Source organism: Strongylocentrotus purpuratus, unplaced genomic scaffold (genome assembly GCF_000002235.5).
Source record: "Strongylocentrotus purpuratus isolate Spur 01 unplaced genomic scaffold, Spur_5.0 spur5_scaffold_13, whole genome shotgun sequence".
NCBI lineage: Eukaryota > Metazoa > Echinodermata > Echinoidea > Camarodonta > Strongylocentrotidae > Strongylocentrotus > Strongylocentrotus purpuratus.
This window is the reverse complement of record NW_022145598.1, coordinates 31,563,386-31,581,756: the sequence shown is the minus strand read 5'-3', so window position 1 is coordinate 31,581,756 and position 18,371 is coordinate 31,563,386. Positions and strand designations below refer to the sequence as shown.

At 36.1% G+C, this 18,371-nt stretch overlaps 2 protein-coding genes across 2 annotated transcripts; one reads left to right on the top strand and one right to left on the bottom strand.

The window, feature by feature from the left end:
• The first annotated feature begins 2,420 nt into the window (after positions 1-2,420).
• Positions 2,421-6,558, top strand: LOC586244 (pancreatic triacylglycerol lipase). The gene is made up of 6 exons (XM_030983366.1): positions 2,421-2,606; positions 3,592-3,737; positions 4,359-4,499; positions 4,759-4,996; positions 5,335-5,471; positions 5,771-6,558. The coding sequence occupies exons 1-6, from the start codon at positions 2,552-2,554 to the stop codon at positions 6,044-6,046; spliced, it is 993 nt and encodes a 330-aa protein (XP_030839226.1). The 5' UTR covers positions 2,421-2,551; the 3' UTR covers positions 6,047-6,558.
• Positions 6,559-13,864: 7,306 nt separating this feature from the next.
• LOC586221 (lipase member H) lies at positions 13,865-16,551 on the bottom strand. Its single transcript, XM_011685125.2, has 4 exons — positions 16,425-16,551; positions 15,936-16,173; positions 14,704-14,840; positions 13,865-14,463 (listed from the first exon to the last, which is right to left on the bottom strand). Exons 1-4 carry the CDS (start codon positions 16,470-16,472, stop codon positions 14,188-14,190), a joined length of 699 nt encoding a protein of 232 aa, XP_011683427.2. The 5' UTR covers positions 16,473-16,551; the 3' UTR covers positions 13,865-14,187.
• Positions 16,552-18,371: the final 1,820 nt, after the last annotated feature.

Sequence of the window (18,371 nt, the reverse complement as noted above, 5' to 3'; positions counted from 1 at the left end):
GTCGGCTGTCATTCAGATCAGTGGTGAATTGTGAAAGGATGACATCACAATTTCTGACCGCATGGCCAATTTGTCTTAAGATTCCACGATTTTTATGATTTTGAGAGATTCATAACTTCCTTATTAATTTTGTTGTCCGATTTTATCAAACTTTCACTGGACTGTTTCTTTAATTGTTTTGCTTTTATTGAAACTAATTTAATATCACGGTGAACTTCTCCTTTAAAAACCCAATTTAAAGATAGATCTGACCGTTCAAAATGCGGCTCTTCTGCTTCTCGAAACAAAACAAAATTACCATAGCCCCCCTCGCATGTGCCCCTGATTAAAGCAACTGAAAGACTAATTTATTTCGAATTTCCCTAAAGCTCGTTTAATAAGGCTCTCGCATTAATAGTTTATCAAAATTACGTAATCGTAAAGGTGTTCTTTGATATTTCTTAAAGAAATTGTGCTAAAAACCGGTCTGACCTCACAGATCTTTAATAAATTAACTTCCAGACCACTGGACAAACAACTGCAAAATATGATGCAGAAGCAGTATCTACAACCATGAAAATATAAATAACAAATATTGAGGATAATCTTTGATAATGTACATGATGTATCAATTAGAATATAGAGGTAATGCTGTCTGAAAATTGTGTACTCTATCGCTTTGCGACTACCCTTTGTATTGGTGCCCCTTTCTGTTAAAAAAGTGTCCCCTTTGTTGGTACCCCTCTCCCACTTTGGAAGTCGCCCGACCGCCCTAGGTAGTGGGTTCGAGTTCTGGCGCGGCACTAAATTGGCAACACATTAAAATCTAACATTTGCCAGATGTTACATGAGTATTGGTAGAAAATAATTCTGGGTTTGTGAGCACAGATGTCGATAGCGTAGAGAGAGAGAGAGAGAGAGTCGGGCTAATATTGGGAGCGCATTGAGCACCTTGCTTGGTGCCCCTTTAAAGTGTTGGGAGCCCCAGACATTTGATGGCAACATTTTACTTAAATTATATCATAATGTGAAAGAGGATGTAATTTAACACACACTATCCTGCAAAGATCCCCCCCCCCCCAAAAAAAACGGGTTTGGAGGCAAAATATTGATAAAAGAATACATAATTTTGATTTTTTTTGTTGTACCCAGAAAACCCAAATTTTGTATTCTTTCATCAATATATGACTTCAGACACATTTTTCTTTTTTTTTTTTTTGGGGGGGGGGGGGCAATGGCAGTGCAATTCATATTTTACATGAATGAATATACCATTGTAATAATACAAGGGATAATCTACCCCACTACCCCGCTATACAGATGTCTGTTCGGCAAACATAATGGGAACGTGGTAAATATTTGTTTGGGCATATCCGATCATATACATACACAACCACATTTGTCAACATCCCCACGCCAAAATTATTCTAGCGATTTTTTGTTCTTCACTACTTTGTTTAATATAGTTTTACGTATATTTACTTTTACTTCTCAGTTTCAATATCAGTCTGGCTTCATAATATATTTAATTTTCCATTCCGTCATTTTGGAGCAATAAACTATTTATCTAGTTTATTTACTCGTGGGGTAACCTCGATTAGTATGTTGCAGTTTGTTAGCTCCAATTACCAAATAATATATAGAGTAGATTAAATGGACGTACATGTTGGTGATTTGGTGATACAAATTTCAAAATTCAACCTTGATGGATAGCAGGGTGTATTACCAGATGGGAGGAAGAGAAGGATAAAGGAACATACCACATTATGTTGGTAACATTTTGGTTGTACGAAATTTCGTTCATATTTGTCAACAGGAATTTCATTAAAATTTCTTTTCAGATTTCAGTATTCTCCGTATGGCAAGATTCTCATACAAACTATAAAGGATAATAGTTTTGACCAGAAAGTGGATGATTTCGTGATCTCGGTAGCCTGAGTCAACTTACTTTATTGAATTAGCCTGGCCGAGTTTTTTTAATATTCTTATAATTTCCTAAATTTTCGACTAGAAACAGATGTACTATATTTAGTTTAATTAAATACCGGGTTTGTACACAGATCTTAATTTAGCAGTTCTTGTTTCTATATACATTTGGTCAGTATGCATAGATGTAGTTCAGTTTACTTAAAAATATACCGGATATGCCAATAAGTCCAACATGTATTAATTTCGTGTAGTTTTGTTTGCGCATATTGACGAACTCATGTTGACTACGCATTTTACATTATACTTGGCCCATATCTATAGTTTACGTTGCTAAACTAATGAGGTTAATACATTTATTCCTTGCGCAAAGCAGATGTCACACTCAAATTCAATATTTATGGTTCAGAAAATATGGAAGCTGCTGACGCAATCGACAATCTTTCTTCAACATAATTGGACTTACAATATTAATCCAATATCATATTTTAAAAATGGGTCGAATGACACGCTGCTATCTATCTTGAAAGTATAAAAAGGGAGACAGACAATCATAACTCATCGAGTTGCATCAGCTCAACTATATTCCATAGTTCGCAACAGCCTTCTTTTCCAACAAAACAAGAGATTTACTACCAGAGACACCATGTTTTCCTCGGCAGCTTTAGCATTCGTCGCTCTTGTCAGCGTTTTTGGTGGTGGTATGTTAACAATAATTTTTTTTTTCTGAAACGATTTTTTAAAAATAGAAATCCGATTAGAATTGGTATTATTTATATGCAGTACTGGATCCAGGTATGGGCCGAATCAGCCGAACCCTCCCCCCTTTGAACGCCTTTAAATAAGAGAGGAAAGATAAGGAGAGGAGAAATCGAAAACAAGGTAATAGAGAAGAAAAGGAAAGAGCAACTTAGCGAGAACCCCCTCCCTGCTACCCTGAAATAACAGAATGAATTGCAAAGAGAACATTACAATTTATATCGCTCTTGACGGACATTTAGAAGGTTTTGAATTGCTAAAACTAGAGAGTTGCCCGGGGCACAGGCTCTGTCTCTGGATGTCACCCGGAAAGGCTGGCGCTTACGAGCTCGCAGTGCACTCCAATAATATTGGGGCTGTGTACATTTAAAAGGGAAATTTACCATGGGAAATTTACAATAGTATGTAATTAGTTGTCTTTTCAAGCTTTATTGATCATGTTCCGAGCTCTGAGAGAATATGAACCGTATCTGTTAAGGATGGGCAGCGCTGTCCTAATCATTTTATGGGGAATGGTAGGGAAGCTTTATTCCGGCTGTGTGTGCAACATAATGCACTGTAGGTGACATTTTTGGGTCTATTTCTGTTAATTGTAATTTAACACTTGCTCTGAAATATTTATGCGATCTCTATTTTTATACTATAACCAGGTAACTTTGATATTCATTATCTTTTGTGTTGACAGAATAATGAGAATGATCCTAGCAATTTGGACTTTTAGCACCAAAATTGAGATTTATTTTTGATTTGATTTATTATTGTTATTCATCATTATTATTATCATTATTATTATTATTATTATTTTCATTATTTTCATTATATGTTCATCTTTAATCGTGCATGTATCATTATCATTGTTATTCATCATCGTTATTATTATTATTTTCATTATTATCATCATTATTATTATGTCTTTCCTATTTCCAGGGCGCTGTGACATTACTTTTCCAAATTATGAACAATTGGGGGTCTTCAAGGTGAAGGACCTACCATGCAATGGCGCCGATCCAGAAAGTCCAGACGAAATTGGCACTACATTCGAGCTTTTTAACAAAGCCATTCCACAAGGAGAGGTAATAGTTTCTTTTCATTTAAACACCTTTTGTGATTGTACTACGGGGGTAATGGTAATGGGAGGGGGCGGGGGTGGGGGGGGGGGGTATACATCCCCACACACATCCTCTTGTGAGAGGAGAATGTCCAATAATAGCCTCTACAAAGATACCTCCACTTTTCAACTTAAACATTTAAATCTGTTAGTGAAAATTGTTATGTCTTTGCTTATGCTTATTATATACATGTTATCAAGATTACTCTGATAATTATTATAAAATTATTATGTAAAACAGTGTAGAGGTCTTGTAAATGGGCACCTGGTAGAAAGAAATTCCTTGACTGCTTGAGCGCCTTATCATGGTATAAAAGCTGGGATATTAAAATTCAAAGAGTACAGTATTAATACTGATAAGGCTATCCACGGTAAAAACACAGAAGGCAGATTATTATTATCTATATTTTTATTATTGTTATTATTATATTTATTACTATCATCATCATCATTGTATGATATCTCGTATTAATACATTATAATTATTATTTTTCTATTACTTTTATTTTTACTATTTCTATTTCTATCATTGTTATTCTTCTTCTTCTTCTTCTTCTTATTATTATTGTATTATAATTGCATGTAGATGCTAGACTGGACTAACGCGGACAGTGTCAGAAGTTCGAGTTTCAACCCCTCCTGGCCGACCCATTTTTTGATCCATGGATGGACAGACACGATGGCAAAACCAATATGGATTAACTTGAGGAAAGCTTTGGTAGACAGGGTAATATTTTTTGCATTATATTGTATAAATATGATAGGCCTATATATAAATTGAATATGCTAAGAGGAAGAATGTCCAGCGAGATATAGATTGAAGATATTAAGAACTATATCAATTAACAACGCTAGATGACGTATTACACAAGGGGCATGGATTGAAGTCCACAGGCGTTTTCGATTTATTCTCATCAGCTAAGGAGAGCATTTTCATGGTTTTAAAGAGAATTATAATAAGATAATGATTATTATTGTGTCTTTAGGATGAGTCAAGGAATGTCATCTGCGTGGACTGGAGCACCGGCGCGTCCAGTAAGTGGTATCCGACTCCACGTGACAACACCCGTGTGGTAGGGAGGATCATTGGTAAGATGGTCGAGCAGCTGGTCGACAATAAGGGCGCCAGGTTTGAGGACATGCATATCATCGGCCACAGTCTGGGAGCTCACATAGCTGGTTATGCGGGAGAGGCACTCGGCGGCAGAGCCGGACGTGTCACAGGTAAGAAAGACGAAAGGCTCCCTCAGATATGACGCGGTAAACTGGCGCCATTGTCCGCCATTTAGAATAACAGATTTGTCCTATGGGTATTCAGTGAGCTTTGGGCTATAAGATACAAACATGTGAAGCGTTTTTGAAAACTGAAAAATCGGCGTGGGTTATCTCGTCTTGTCTTAACAAAGTTTTGTCCATTATTTGTTAATATTATAGTTGTTATTAACACTTCCCTACAGAGAGAAGAGAGAGAGAGAGAGAGAGAGAGAGGGGGGGGGGGGCGGGGAGGGGAGGGGAAGAGGAATAAATCAAACACGTTGTCCATTTTGTTGTATTTGTTTCAGGACTAGACCCTGCTGGCCCATTGTTCGGTGGTACCGACAATCAATGCAAGCTGGATAAGTCAGACGCCATGTTTGTAGATGTCATGCATACTGATGGAGACTTGGTTGTTTTTGGTGGTGCTGGATTAATGGAGGAGGTATTATTATGATAATGATAATAATTAAAAAAAATACATGGGGTCCTTGCCCCAATGCGGGTACCAGTCATGGTCGCCGCAATAATTACTGAAGGTATTAATTTCATATGTGCCTATTTTCATAGTACTATTTGCATTTATTTCATATGTTGAAATTATTTAGTAAATTCAATATTTGTCAGTGTTAAGCTGTGACTTTGGATTTGCATCAATAAAAATTATACAATTCAATTCAATACTATTGCGTATATTTTGTCTCTATTAATTAACGCATATTTGTTTTACCTCCACAATGGCAGTGCGGCGACCATGACTGGTACCCGCATGGGGGCAAGGACCAACCCGGATGTGGAATGTTCGATGCCGGATGCGACCACATGATGGCTATAGAGTACTTCACAGAAAGCGTCTTAAACAAGAAATTTCCCGCGACCAAATGGGCCAAAACCGTGAAGGACTTGTTCAAGAACCCGTCAGACTGCATAGGTGAAGGGGACTGCCCAGAAATGGGTTTCAACGATCATGATGACTCGAAATACAGGGGAGGAGACTTCGAGATGGACACGTCCCTCTAGAATATATACAAGCAAAAGCAAGGTTAAATCCATTATTCGGAATGGAACCCTGCAAGACCACATAGAGGGATTCCTGTGAGTGACCTTCTAGAAATTGTTACATTGTTGAGTATCAAATAGATTAGAGTATCTGGTTATACCATTTTATTATCTTTTGTTTTCTCATCTAACTTTGTGTGATTAACTTAGAGCTTAAAACGATCAATGAATCTTAATAGATTCTTTGAAAAAAGGCAAATAAAAAAACCAAGGACTTTTCTTTTCAGAATTAATTGAGGTTAACGAATGATCACTGTCATTCCTTGATTTTATATTGAAGACTGATTTCGTCGCTAGGTCTGTAAGACCGCTTGGCTTTAAGCACACTCAAACTCTCAACGCACATCCTGAATAGGAACAAAGTGAATTTCTTTTACCATTTTAAATTGAATGTTTTGAAATAATTTACACGATAAGTTAAAATAAATCCTTTACTCGAAAGTTTATGTAAAATAAAATAAGACCTATTAATCCCACCTGTCTAGTTCATTTTTTAATTATTAAATATCTTGTCTTCGTGTTTATTATGTGCAGTGGGGATGAAAAGGATAAGAAGATAAAAATACATTTAGAAGAGCATGCGAGAATCGTGGTGTGTTCAGAAAAGTTAAAGGTATCAATCATATCAAGAAAGACCACTGAAACAAAAAAATGTAAATATTATAGAACGAGAAAGACATTTAAAGAAGGACTGATTGGGAGATAAAAAAAAGAGAGTGGAAGAGAGAGAGAGAGAGAGAGAGAAAAAATGAGAGAGAGAGAGAGTGTGAGTGTGTGTATGCGAGCGAGAGAGGATATCGAGGGTTCAATGACACAAAGACGTAACTCCATATTTTGCCAAAATAAGTATTTGATTTAAAAATGTTCAGAAAAATGTGGGCTTTCCAGGAAACACAAAGACTTAACTCCACCCAACACCCCATTGAAGTCAATGGTTAGTGAAGCATAGCCTTATATATAAATAACTCCTTAAGGCCTAAGTGCTCAGTGACACACAAACCACTTTTTCTCAAAATGGCCAAAATGGATTTACGTCTTTGTGTCACTGACCCCTCGATATATATATATATATTTATTTATTTACATACAGTGCGTCCCAGAAAAAGCATTATCGATTTTTTATCATAACTTAATCACAATTATCATTAATAAATGAAAAATATTTGTAAAGCATAGATCCTGCTCTTTCATTTGATGCAACTCATATAATGCATTCAATTCATTTCATTCAATTCATTATACAGTGCGTCCCAGAAAAAAACGAAACTGAGAATTATCGATGTGTTATCATAACTTAGTCACATTTATAATTACTAAATTACACATATTTGGAAAGCTTAGATCCTCTTATTTCATTTGATGCAACTCATATGATGCATATTTCACGCATGAGTGATTAAAATGAATTTGAAGAGAGGAAACCAAAATGTCATTTGGCTGACGGTATCAGAATTTCAATGAAAAGAGAAAATCACATTTCCAGAAAGTTGAGGTTCTGCCCTTTCATATTACACCTCAATCAGGAAAAATGAGCAAGGAATGACAAAGTTCTGTTTGTTTAAAGTAGTGCTTGCATTTCCATAATATTATCAAACGAATTCGTTTTCACTGGGTGCCTGCCATAGCAACATGCAGAATTGACAACAGACTTAACTCCGTTTCGTTGACAATCAGACATCAGACAAGTCTTTCGTCTACTTCATAACAATACCAGTGCGTGCCAATGCACTTTGCAACTTTTCACTTCGACCCTGCCCCTTATTTTGATGTACTGCTCATTCCATAGCTGCAAAGCCATAACAAATTTTCAACAACACATTTTAATTTTTGAGTTGAAAAGTGGAGATATCTTTGAACAGGCCATTCCCCTCCCACAAAAGTATGCGTGTAACTGGTGTATACCCCCGGACTTACTCCCGTATTAGAATAACAAAAGGTGGTGAAATAAAAGTAAACTTACTATTACCTCTCCTTGCGGAATGGCTTTGTTAAAAAGCTCAAATGTAGTGCCAATGTCGACTGGACTATCTGGATTGGCGCCATTGCATGAAAGGTCCTTCACCTTGAAGACCCCCTATTGTTCATAATTTGGAAAAGTAACGTCACAACACCCTGGAAATAGTAAAGATATAATAATAATGATAATAATGATAATACGAACAATAATAGTACATGTAATACCAATCATACAAATAATAATAATGATACGATTAATGATTAAAAAAATAATAATGTTGATAATAATAATACAAAACAACAGCAGTAATTATAGTAATAATATTAATGATATTAATAATATAAAGATAATGATTAATATAATTTAAATATGAACAAGATACTAATAATCGGGTCTCATTGAGCCAGTTTAGCCATATCAATATTCCGGGGACTGCTCTTCTTGAAATAATTTCTTACCCAAGCAATTACAAGGTATCCATTTACACCTGTGTAAAGGGTGACGAATGTGGATGAATATTCATATAGAAGAATATTCAAATTCAAATTTAATGTCAGTTTTGTTGTTCAAAGTCCAAACGTCTAGGATCATTTTCAATATTCTGTTAACAAAAAACATAATAAATATCAAAGTTACCTGGTTATATTATTACAAAGAAAATCACATAATATTTCAGTGCAAGTGGTTAATTACAATAAACAAAAATAGACCCCAAGATATTATGCCAGCTTTGTGTTGTGTTGTACACAAAGCTGACATAAATATTTTCTTCCATTCCCCATGAAATGACCCCGGCAACACTGCCCATCCTTGATAGATATGGATTTCTTTTCTCGCTTTCTCCTTTTGCTCTATTCTTCTTTTTACTCTTTATTTTTTTAATCTTTCCCCATCTTCTATTTCCTCTCTTTATGTGTTTAAGCCTTCAAGGGGGGGGGGGGGGCGGCCGATTAGGCCTCCACCTGGATCCGCCACAGCATATTAATAATAACAATTCCAAATCGAATTAAAGAAATATTCATTTGAGAAATAAATTATTGTTAACATACCTCCACCAAATATGCTGACAAGAGCGACGAATCCTAGAGTTGCCGAGGAAAGCATATCTCACGTAGTATCTCGTTTAATTGAAACTGAAGAAATCTGATGAAAGACCTGGAATATAGTTGAACTGATTTACGGATGTCTTTCTCTTTGTTTTTATACTATCAAGAGAGCTATAGGAGCGTGTCAATCAACCCAATTTTAATAACATAATATTGAATTAATAATTGTAATCCAATTTTGTAAAAGAGAGATTGTTGATTACGTCAGCAGCTTCCATTTTTTCTGAACTATAAAAATATGGATCTGAGTGTGACATCTGCTTTGCGTAAGGAATAAATATATCAGCCTCATTAGTTTAGATACGTAAACTGCAGATATGGGCCAAGTTTGATAGAACATACGTAGTCAACAAAAGTGTGTCAATACGCGCAAACAAAAATACACCATATTGATACCTTTTGGACTTATTGGCATACCCGGTATATTGTAAAGTAAACTGAACTACATCCATACCGGACAAATGTATATGAAAACAAAAAGGTGAAATTACCATCTTTGTACACACACGGTATTTAATTAAACTAAATATAGAAACAAATATCGGAGTCCGGCAAAATCCACCTGTGTGTGGTCAAAAATTAAGGAAATGATAAGAATCAAAAATTAATAAAAAGAACTCGGCCAGGCTGATTCAATAAAGTAAATTGACTCAGGCTACCGAGATCACGAAATCAACACCTACATTCTGGTCAGAACTTTCAGTCTTCTTTATAGTTTCTATGGGAATGTTGACATATGGAGAATACCGTTATATAGTGAATTTTGTGTTGACAGATATATATGAAGTTTCGTACAAATAAATTTGTACCTACATAATGTGGTATATTCCTTTATCCATCTCTTTCTCCCATCTAGCAATAAACCCTGCTCTTCCCTCTTCTTAGTATTGTTTGAAACTTTTAATTTAATATAAAATCACCAAAATGTATATTCATTTAATAGTCAATTACAATAGACATACTTATTATTAACTGTTCACTTGAACTAACAAATAGCAACATGTTTTTTTTAAAATTATCCCCCGAGTAAATCAATCATTGAATGCAATCACAATTTCTGGTAGGCCTTTTTGCAAATTAATGTGCACATCTTTTTCAGGGAACATACACTATTCATTCACGCACTATGTGTACCATCTCCATAGGCCTTTTTGCAAATTAATGTGCACATCTTTTTCAGGGAACATACACTATTCATTCACGCACCATGTGTACCATCTCCATTCCCTGGGGAGTATCCCTACCATAATTATGATCAACATGTTAATACGCTTGACTAGAGTGCACTTCTTTGTGGTTATCAAAATGGAATATTGCAGCGGGGTTGGACCCTTATGATAAACAAACTTCCATGCAGGCTTTTTTCCCTTTGATGTAAACTTTCTGTTGTACATAATTACTATCTCTCTTCCTCATAGAGATGAGCCCAACTATCGTTTCGCGAGCTCCACTTCATCCTACTCTTTGGTTTACCAACCCGATAGCAAGCATAGATGTCGTATGAGGGGTAGTTGTCACACCAACCTCTTCAGCCAGCTTGCAAAATTTGCTTATAAACTTGGTTTCGCCTGCATTTGCCAGCTCTGCTTTTTCTCTTTTTTCGGCCTCCTGCACCCAATATAACGGAAAATTGTTTTTTTTTTTTACGAATGAGTGCTAGATTTACATGAACATTAAGAGAAATACACACACACACACACAAAGGTTATGACGCTAAAGTGAGTGATATCTCGTTATATTTCGAAATATATCATAATGAACTGCCCTTTTTCATCATAGCTCATTTCTTCATTAGACCGAGTTTCATCCTTAAAAAAAGAGGATTATCACTGATAGAGGAGAACAAAAAACATTGGACATGAATTTATTGCCTCTTTCGCAGTACTGTTAGGGGGTACACAAAAAGCTACGCATGTTACACATTGCAAGGAAGTGTTTTCCAACTTAGATTTTAGCATTTATAGGAGGTAGCGTTTATAAGAGGTATTTATAATAAGATCTTTTAAATGTGTAATCATGTTTATGGTCACTACATTTGTTAAGCGAAAAACAATCGGAGTACTTCGGTGAGCCCATATTGACGATTTAATCAAGAAAAGGGTCTGTACATATTTTAATGGAGAGTGTACATACCCGCGATGTATACTTTATCTATTATATGATATTATTATCAAGAAGTTCAGAATATCACATAGCTTATGATTTAATATTTTAGTCATTAAAATATATGATTTCTCGTGCATTTCCTATGAGGCCGTGATAAATTTCTTTGGTGATCCTATGTGATGTTATATCGGTTCAATCAAGTAGTACCTAAAATGCATCACACTTTCAAATATGATTTTGTAGGAATAACTTATATCACCTATCATAAGATGATGACGTGGATTCTAATCAAATGATTGGTTGAAATCGTATACGTGACCAGGCATTTATTTTGCATAACGCTTAATTTGGATAATGACCGGTCATTATCCAATGGTAATGACCGGTCATTATCAAAATCATGTTATAAAACATCATTTTATAAAACAAACAATAAAAAATCTTATAAAACAAATAAAACATAATCTTATATAAAAAAAAATACACATAATTTTGTTCGGGCATTAGTAAAATTACCCACACTCGGTAACTTCAAAACAGTGCAAACACCCTCGGCTATCGCCCCGGGCGTGATAGACAATTCCAAAGGTACCTCGTGTGGGAATGTCTTACTAATGCCCTCACTGCTGTTTATTATTTGTATACTAAACTATAGTTTGATGCTCATATACCACTTACATTAAATTTGGACCCATAAAAGTAGATTTTGGATGCTTCAGACATGTTTTGCTATTAGAGCCTCATAACAGCAATGTATCAATGTATTTTTATACCTGAAAGTGATATACTGTGCTCCTATTACCCCATGAAATAGTTTAAGGTAGCCCTTTTGACTGTCTTGAGTAGCTGATCCTTAAGACCCTTCGGGGGCAACCTCAAGGCCTCCGTGGTATTTCGTTGGTCTTAGCCGACACCATCGTAGGGAGCCCGTGCGGTGGCCACGCAGCTCTGCCGGCCTCTGTCGGAACTTTTTAAAGGCCCAAAATGGTCTTAAATCGTCGGATTGCCGCCCGAATATCGATCGAATGTTTACCGATTCCCGAGCGATCTACGGGAGACCTGTTTACGAGCTATGCGACCTCAAAACTCGCCATTAGAACATTGCTAATTGGTAAGAACTCTTTATTCAGATGTCTTTGTCAGCACTATGCCCTGTCCCTATGAAAAGGAAATATTTTGTAGAGCGGCGGTCATCTGACAACGTAACGTCGTAAACAGAACGTTCGATTCCACATTCGGCTATTTGCTACATGCATCTAGTTGTTGTGTTTGTGTATATAGTCGACACCAATATCCAAGCAGCAGAAAAACAAATTTTCTATAAAAAGGTTTATGAGTACACATAAACAAATAAAAAAATATATAATGTGCCGCAACACAAAATGTTGCGCTGAGCTTTGTTTTGCTCTGCTTAGTTTTGAAAAGTACTTAAAAAAAAAAATTAACCCGTATATTTACCAAGCATTCATGTTCCACAAATTTTTTAATCTACTGGGCCTCTCAGTTATGTAAATAATTTTTATCAAATTTTGAGATCGTGTTCATTATCCCTATGCTTACCTGCGTCTACAGGTCACGAAAAGAATTATTATGATGATAAGTATCAAAAGATAAACCCGCCTTCCCCCTAATCAGCTACTCAGTAGCCTTGTAAATCCACATTTTATTATCCGAGTAGTACCGGTGCCTCTTCACACACGTTTTTTTCCCCCATTTTTGTTCAACGAACATGATGAATTAGGGGGGGGGGGGGGAGGGGGGGGTTAGAAACGATCCTTATGACTAAAGGTAAAGTAACTTTTATAAATTTAGGGTTAGGGTTAGGTTTAGCTTCAGGGATAGGGTTGGGATTTTTATAACGTCCTGTTAATGTACGATGTATAGGTTATAATATATACATGTATATATATCGAGGGGTCAGTAACACAAAGGCGTAACTCCATTTTGGCCATTTTGAGAAAAAGTGGTTTGTGTGTCACTGAGCACTTGGGCCTTAAGGAGTTAAGTCTATGTTTCACTAGCCATTGACTTCATTGGGGTGTTGGGTGGAGTTAGGTCTTTGTATTTCCTGGAAAGGCCACATTTTCCTGAACATTTCGACAAAATATGGAGTTACGTCTTTGTGTCACTGAATCCTCGATATCCTCTCTCGCTCACATACACACACTCACACACATACACACACTCACGCACGCACGCACACACACACACACACACACTTTTTATCCCCCGATCAGTCTTTCTCGTTCTATTATATTTACAATGTTTTGTTTCAGTGGTCTTTCTTAATGTGATTGATACCTTTAACTTTTCTAAACACAACACGATTCTCGCATGCCCCTCCAAATATATATTTTTCATCCCCACATTATAAACACAAAGACAAGATAGTAAATAATTGTAAAATGAACTATACAGGTGGGATTGAAAGGTCTTTTTTATTTCACATACAATTTCGATTCAAGGATTTATTTTAACTTATCGTGTAAATTATTTCAAAACATTTCAATTTAAAATGGTAAAAGTAATTCACTTTGTTCCTATTCAGGATGTGCGTTGAGAGTCGGAGGGTTCTTAAAGCCAAAGCGGTCTTACAGACCGAACGACGAAATCAGTCTTCAATATAAAATCAAGGAATGACAGTGATCATTCGTTAACCTCAATTAATTCTGAAAAGAAAAGTCCTTAGTTATTGTTTGCCTATTGTCAAAGAATCTTTTGAAATTCATCTATCGTTCTTCACTCTAAGTTAATCACTCAAAATTAGATGACAAAACAAAAGATAATTAAATGGTATAACCAGATACCCTAATCTATTTGATACTCAACAATTGAAGAATTTCTAGAAGGTCACTAACAGGAATCCCTGTATGTGGTCCTGCAGGGTTCCATTCCGATTAATGGATTTAACCTTGCAGTTGCTTGTATATATTCTAGAGGGGCGTGTCCATCTCGAAGTCTCCTCCCCTGTATTTCGGGTCATCACGATCGTGGAAACCCATCTCTGGACAGTCTCCTTCGCCTATGCAGTCCGACGGGTTCTTGAACAAGTCCTTCACGGTTAAGGCCCACTTGGTAGCGGGGAATTTCTTGTTTAAGACGCTTTCTGTGAAGTACTCTATAGCCATCATGTGGTCGCATCCGGCATCGAACATTCCACATCCGGGTTGGTCCTTGCCCCCATGCGGGTACCAGTCATGGTCGCCGCACTGCCATTGTTGAGGTGAAACAAATATGCGTTAATCAATAGAGACAACATTTACGCAACAGTATTGAATTGAATTGAATAACGTTTATTAGTACAAATGCAAATTCCTAGTTTAACGCTGACAAATATTGAATTACAAAAAATGCATATAGTACTATGGAAATAGGCACATATGAAATGAATACCTTCAGTATTTTGTTTCTGTTTTTAATAATTATTTTAATTATTATCATTAACATACCTCCTCCATTAGTCCAGCACCACCAAAAGCAACCAGGTCTCCATCAGTATGCATGACATCTACAAAAATGGCGTCTGACCGATCCAGTTTACATTGATCGTCGGTACCACCGAACAATGGGCCAGCAGGGTCAAGTCCTGAAACATATACAACAAAATGGACAACGTGCTTAATGTATTCCTCTCCCGTTCCCATCTCCGTCTCTCTTTCTCTTTCTCTCTATCTCTATAGGGAATACATTGTTCTACGACGGATGAGATTTAACAAGAGACTCAACACCAACCAAAACCTATTAAGATCCAGCTACGTATCCTTGTTGAATTGTTCATGTTAATGATGTTCAACAAATCATTTAAGAAACTAATATCACCACTTCCAAATGCCTGAATATTAATTTCAGATCCTTTCAAAAAACTGAAAACGATGTTTAAATTTTCAGTTGTGGCATTATCGGTCAAAAAGAATGTATTTCTCAAATAATTCTCACAAAAAATCTAAATAATCATCTTTTAACCTATTGTTACCTCGGTCAATCCGCCAGACCGTCACAAATCCGATCGATTCTCATCCATTCGGCGTATTAATACCAATTATAATATTAACAATTAACGGACAAAGCTTTGTTGAGACAAGATGAGGTAACCCACGCCGATTTTTCAGTATTAAAAATAACCTTGAGTTCTGGTAAAAAAACGAAAATGAATTCTCACAGAATCAAACGAAACTTACTCTGAATGTTCAAGATTACAATTAAATGTCATTTGCCAAACGATTTTGGTAGAAAATGTATACTGGCTGGGTAATGAGCATAGAAAAATGAAAATCAAGGTAAGTAGGCCCGACACCATTTGTGTAGTCCCACATCTTTCTGTGTACAGTGCTTATTACTTTACCAAGACTGGGCAAATTTGTTATGATTTTGATGACTCGAGAACCTAGCAGTACACACCAACACTTACATGCTACATGATCAACTTTTTTTGATCCATTCCACAACTTTTCTTTCACAATGCAATCGCATGACCAGAACTCAACTTTATCTTTAATGATGACTCCTTAAATGCTATACGCTTTAAATTTCTCTATCTTATAGCCCGGAGCTCAGTGAATGCCCATAGGACCTTTGTTGTGCGCTGTTACACGCTTAAACTAAACCAATCTTTTATTTTAAATAGAGGACAATGGCGCCGGTTTACCACGCCATATCTGAGGGAGCCTTTCGTCTTTCTTACCTGTGACACGTCCGGCTCTGCCACCGAGTGCCTCTCCGGCATAACCAGCTATGTGAGCTCCCAGACTATGGCCGATGATATGCATGTCCTCAAATCTGGCGCCCTTATTGTCGACCAGCTGCTCGATCATCTTACCAATGATCCTTCCTACCACACGGGTGTTGTCACGTGGGGTAGGATACCACTTACTGGACGCACCAGTGCTCCAGTCCACGCAGATGACATTCCTTGGCTCATCCTAAAGACACAATCATAATCATTATCTTATTATAATTCTCTTTAAAACCATGAAAATGCTCTCTTCACCTGAAGACAATAAATCGAAAACGCATGTGGACTTCAATCCATGCCCGGTATAGGTATTACATCTACCGTTGCTGATTGATATAGTTTGTAGTATCTTCAATCTACATCTCATTGGACATTGTTCCTCTTAACATTTTCAATTTATATATATATATTTATACAATATAATGCAAAAGTGATTACCCTGTCTACCAACGCCTTCCTCAAGTTAATCCATAGTGGTTTTGCCATCGTGTCTGTCCATCCATGGATCAAAAAATGGGTCGGCCAGGAGGGATTGAATCCCGATCCGTGGTTATTGTTCGCGTTGGTCCAGTCTAGCATCTACATGCAATCATAATACAATAATAATAATGATAGAAATGATAGTAATATAAATAAAAGTATTAGAGAAATACTTATTATAATGTATTAATACAAGCTATAATACTATGATGATAATGATAGTAATAATGATGGTAATAAATATGATGATAACAATAATAAAAATAATGATGATAATAATATGCCTTCTCCTTTTTTTTACTTTTTTTTTTTTTTAAACCGTGGATAGCCTTATCAGTATAAATACTGTACTCTCTGAGGGCCCCGCAATCATGTTATCATCCCAGCTTTTACAGTCGATGTAGCTACCATGATAAGCAGCTCAAGCAGACAAGGAATTGCTTCCTACCGGGTACCCATTTACAAGACCTGGGTGGAGAGTTACAAATGTATATCTTGCCAAAGCTAGGAGATTAGTACCGCAGCGGAACTTGAACCACGAACCATGTAATTCACGATCTATCTACTAGACTACGATACATCTACACTAATTAACATAATAAGTTTATAATAAATATCAGAGTAATCTTGATAACATGTATATAATAAGCATAAGCAAAGTCATAACAAATTTTCAACAACAGATTTAAATGTTTAAGTTGAAAAGTGGAGGTATCTTTGTACAGGCCATTCTAGGACATTCTCCTCCCACAAAGTATGTGTGTGGGGATGTATAGCCCCCACCCATTCCCCCGGGACTTACTCCCGTAGTTCACTCACAAAAGGTGTCAAAATGAAAATAAACTATTACCTCTCCTTGTGGAATTGCTTTGTTAAAAAGCTCGAATGTAGTGCCAATTTCGTCTGGACTTTCTGGTTCGGCGCCATTACATGGTAAGTCTTTCACCTTGAAGACGCCCAATTGTTCATAATTTGGGAAAGTAATGTCACAACGCCCTGGAAAAAGGAAAAATATAATAGTAATGATGATAATCATAATAGGACTAACAATAATAATACATGTAATACTAATAGTAAGAACGAAAATAATGATACGATTAATGATTAAAAAAACAATGATGTTAATAATAATAATTAAAAAATAACAGCAGTAATTATATGAATAATGATAATAATATAAAGATAATAATTAATATTACAAATATAATCAAGATACTAATAATTGGGTGTCACTGAGCCAGTTTAGCCATATAAATATACCGGGTGCTGCGCTCCTTGAGGGTCTTGCAATAATTATTGACCCCCATCAATTAGGCCTACAAGGTATCCATGTACACCTGTGTGGAGGGTGGCAAATGTGGATAAATATTCATATAGAAGAATAATCAAATTCAAATTTAATGTCAATTTTTTTTGTTCAAAGTCGAAACGTCTAGGATCATTTTCAATATTCTGTAAACACAAAACATAATCAATATATAAGTTAGCTGGTTACGTTATTACAAAGAAGATCACATACTATCATAGTGCAAGTGGTAATAACAATAAACAAAAATATACCCCAGAATATTACGTACTACTATCCTTTGTGTTGCACACAAAGCTGGAGTAAACATTTCTACCATTCCCCATGATATGAGCCCTGGCAACATTGCCCATCCTTGATAGGAACGGATGTTTGGTTTGTTTTCTCCCTCTCGTCTTTTCCTATATTCTTCTCTTTTACCTTTAACCACTGAATATAAATAATAACAATTCCAAATCGAATTAAAGAAATATTAATTTGAGAAATAAATTATTGTTAACGTACCGCCACTAAATACGCTGACAAGAGCGACGAATGCTAGACTTGCCGAGGTAAACATGATGTATCTCGTAGTAGATCTCGATTTGTTATAAAACAAG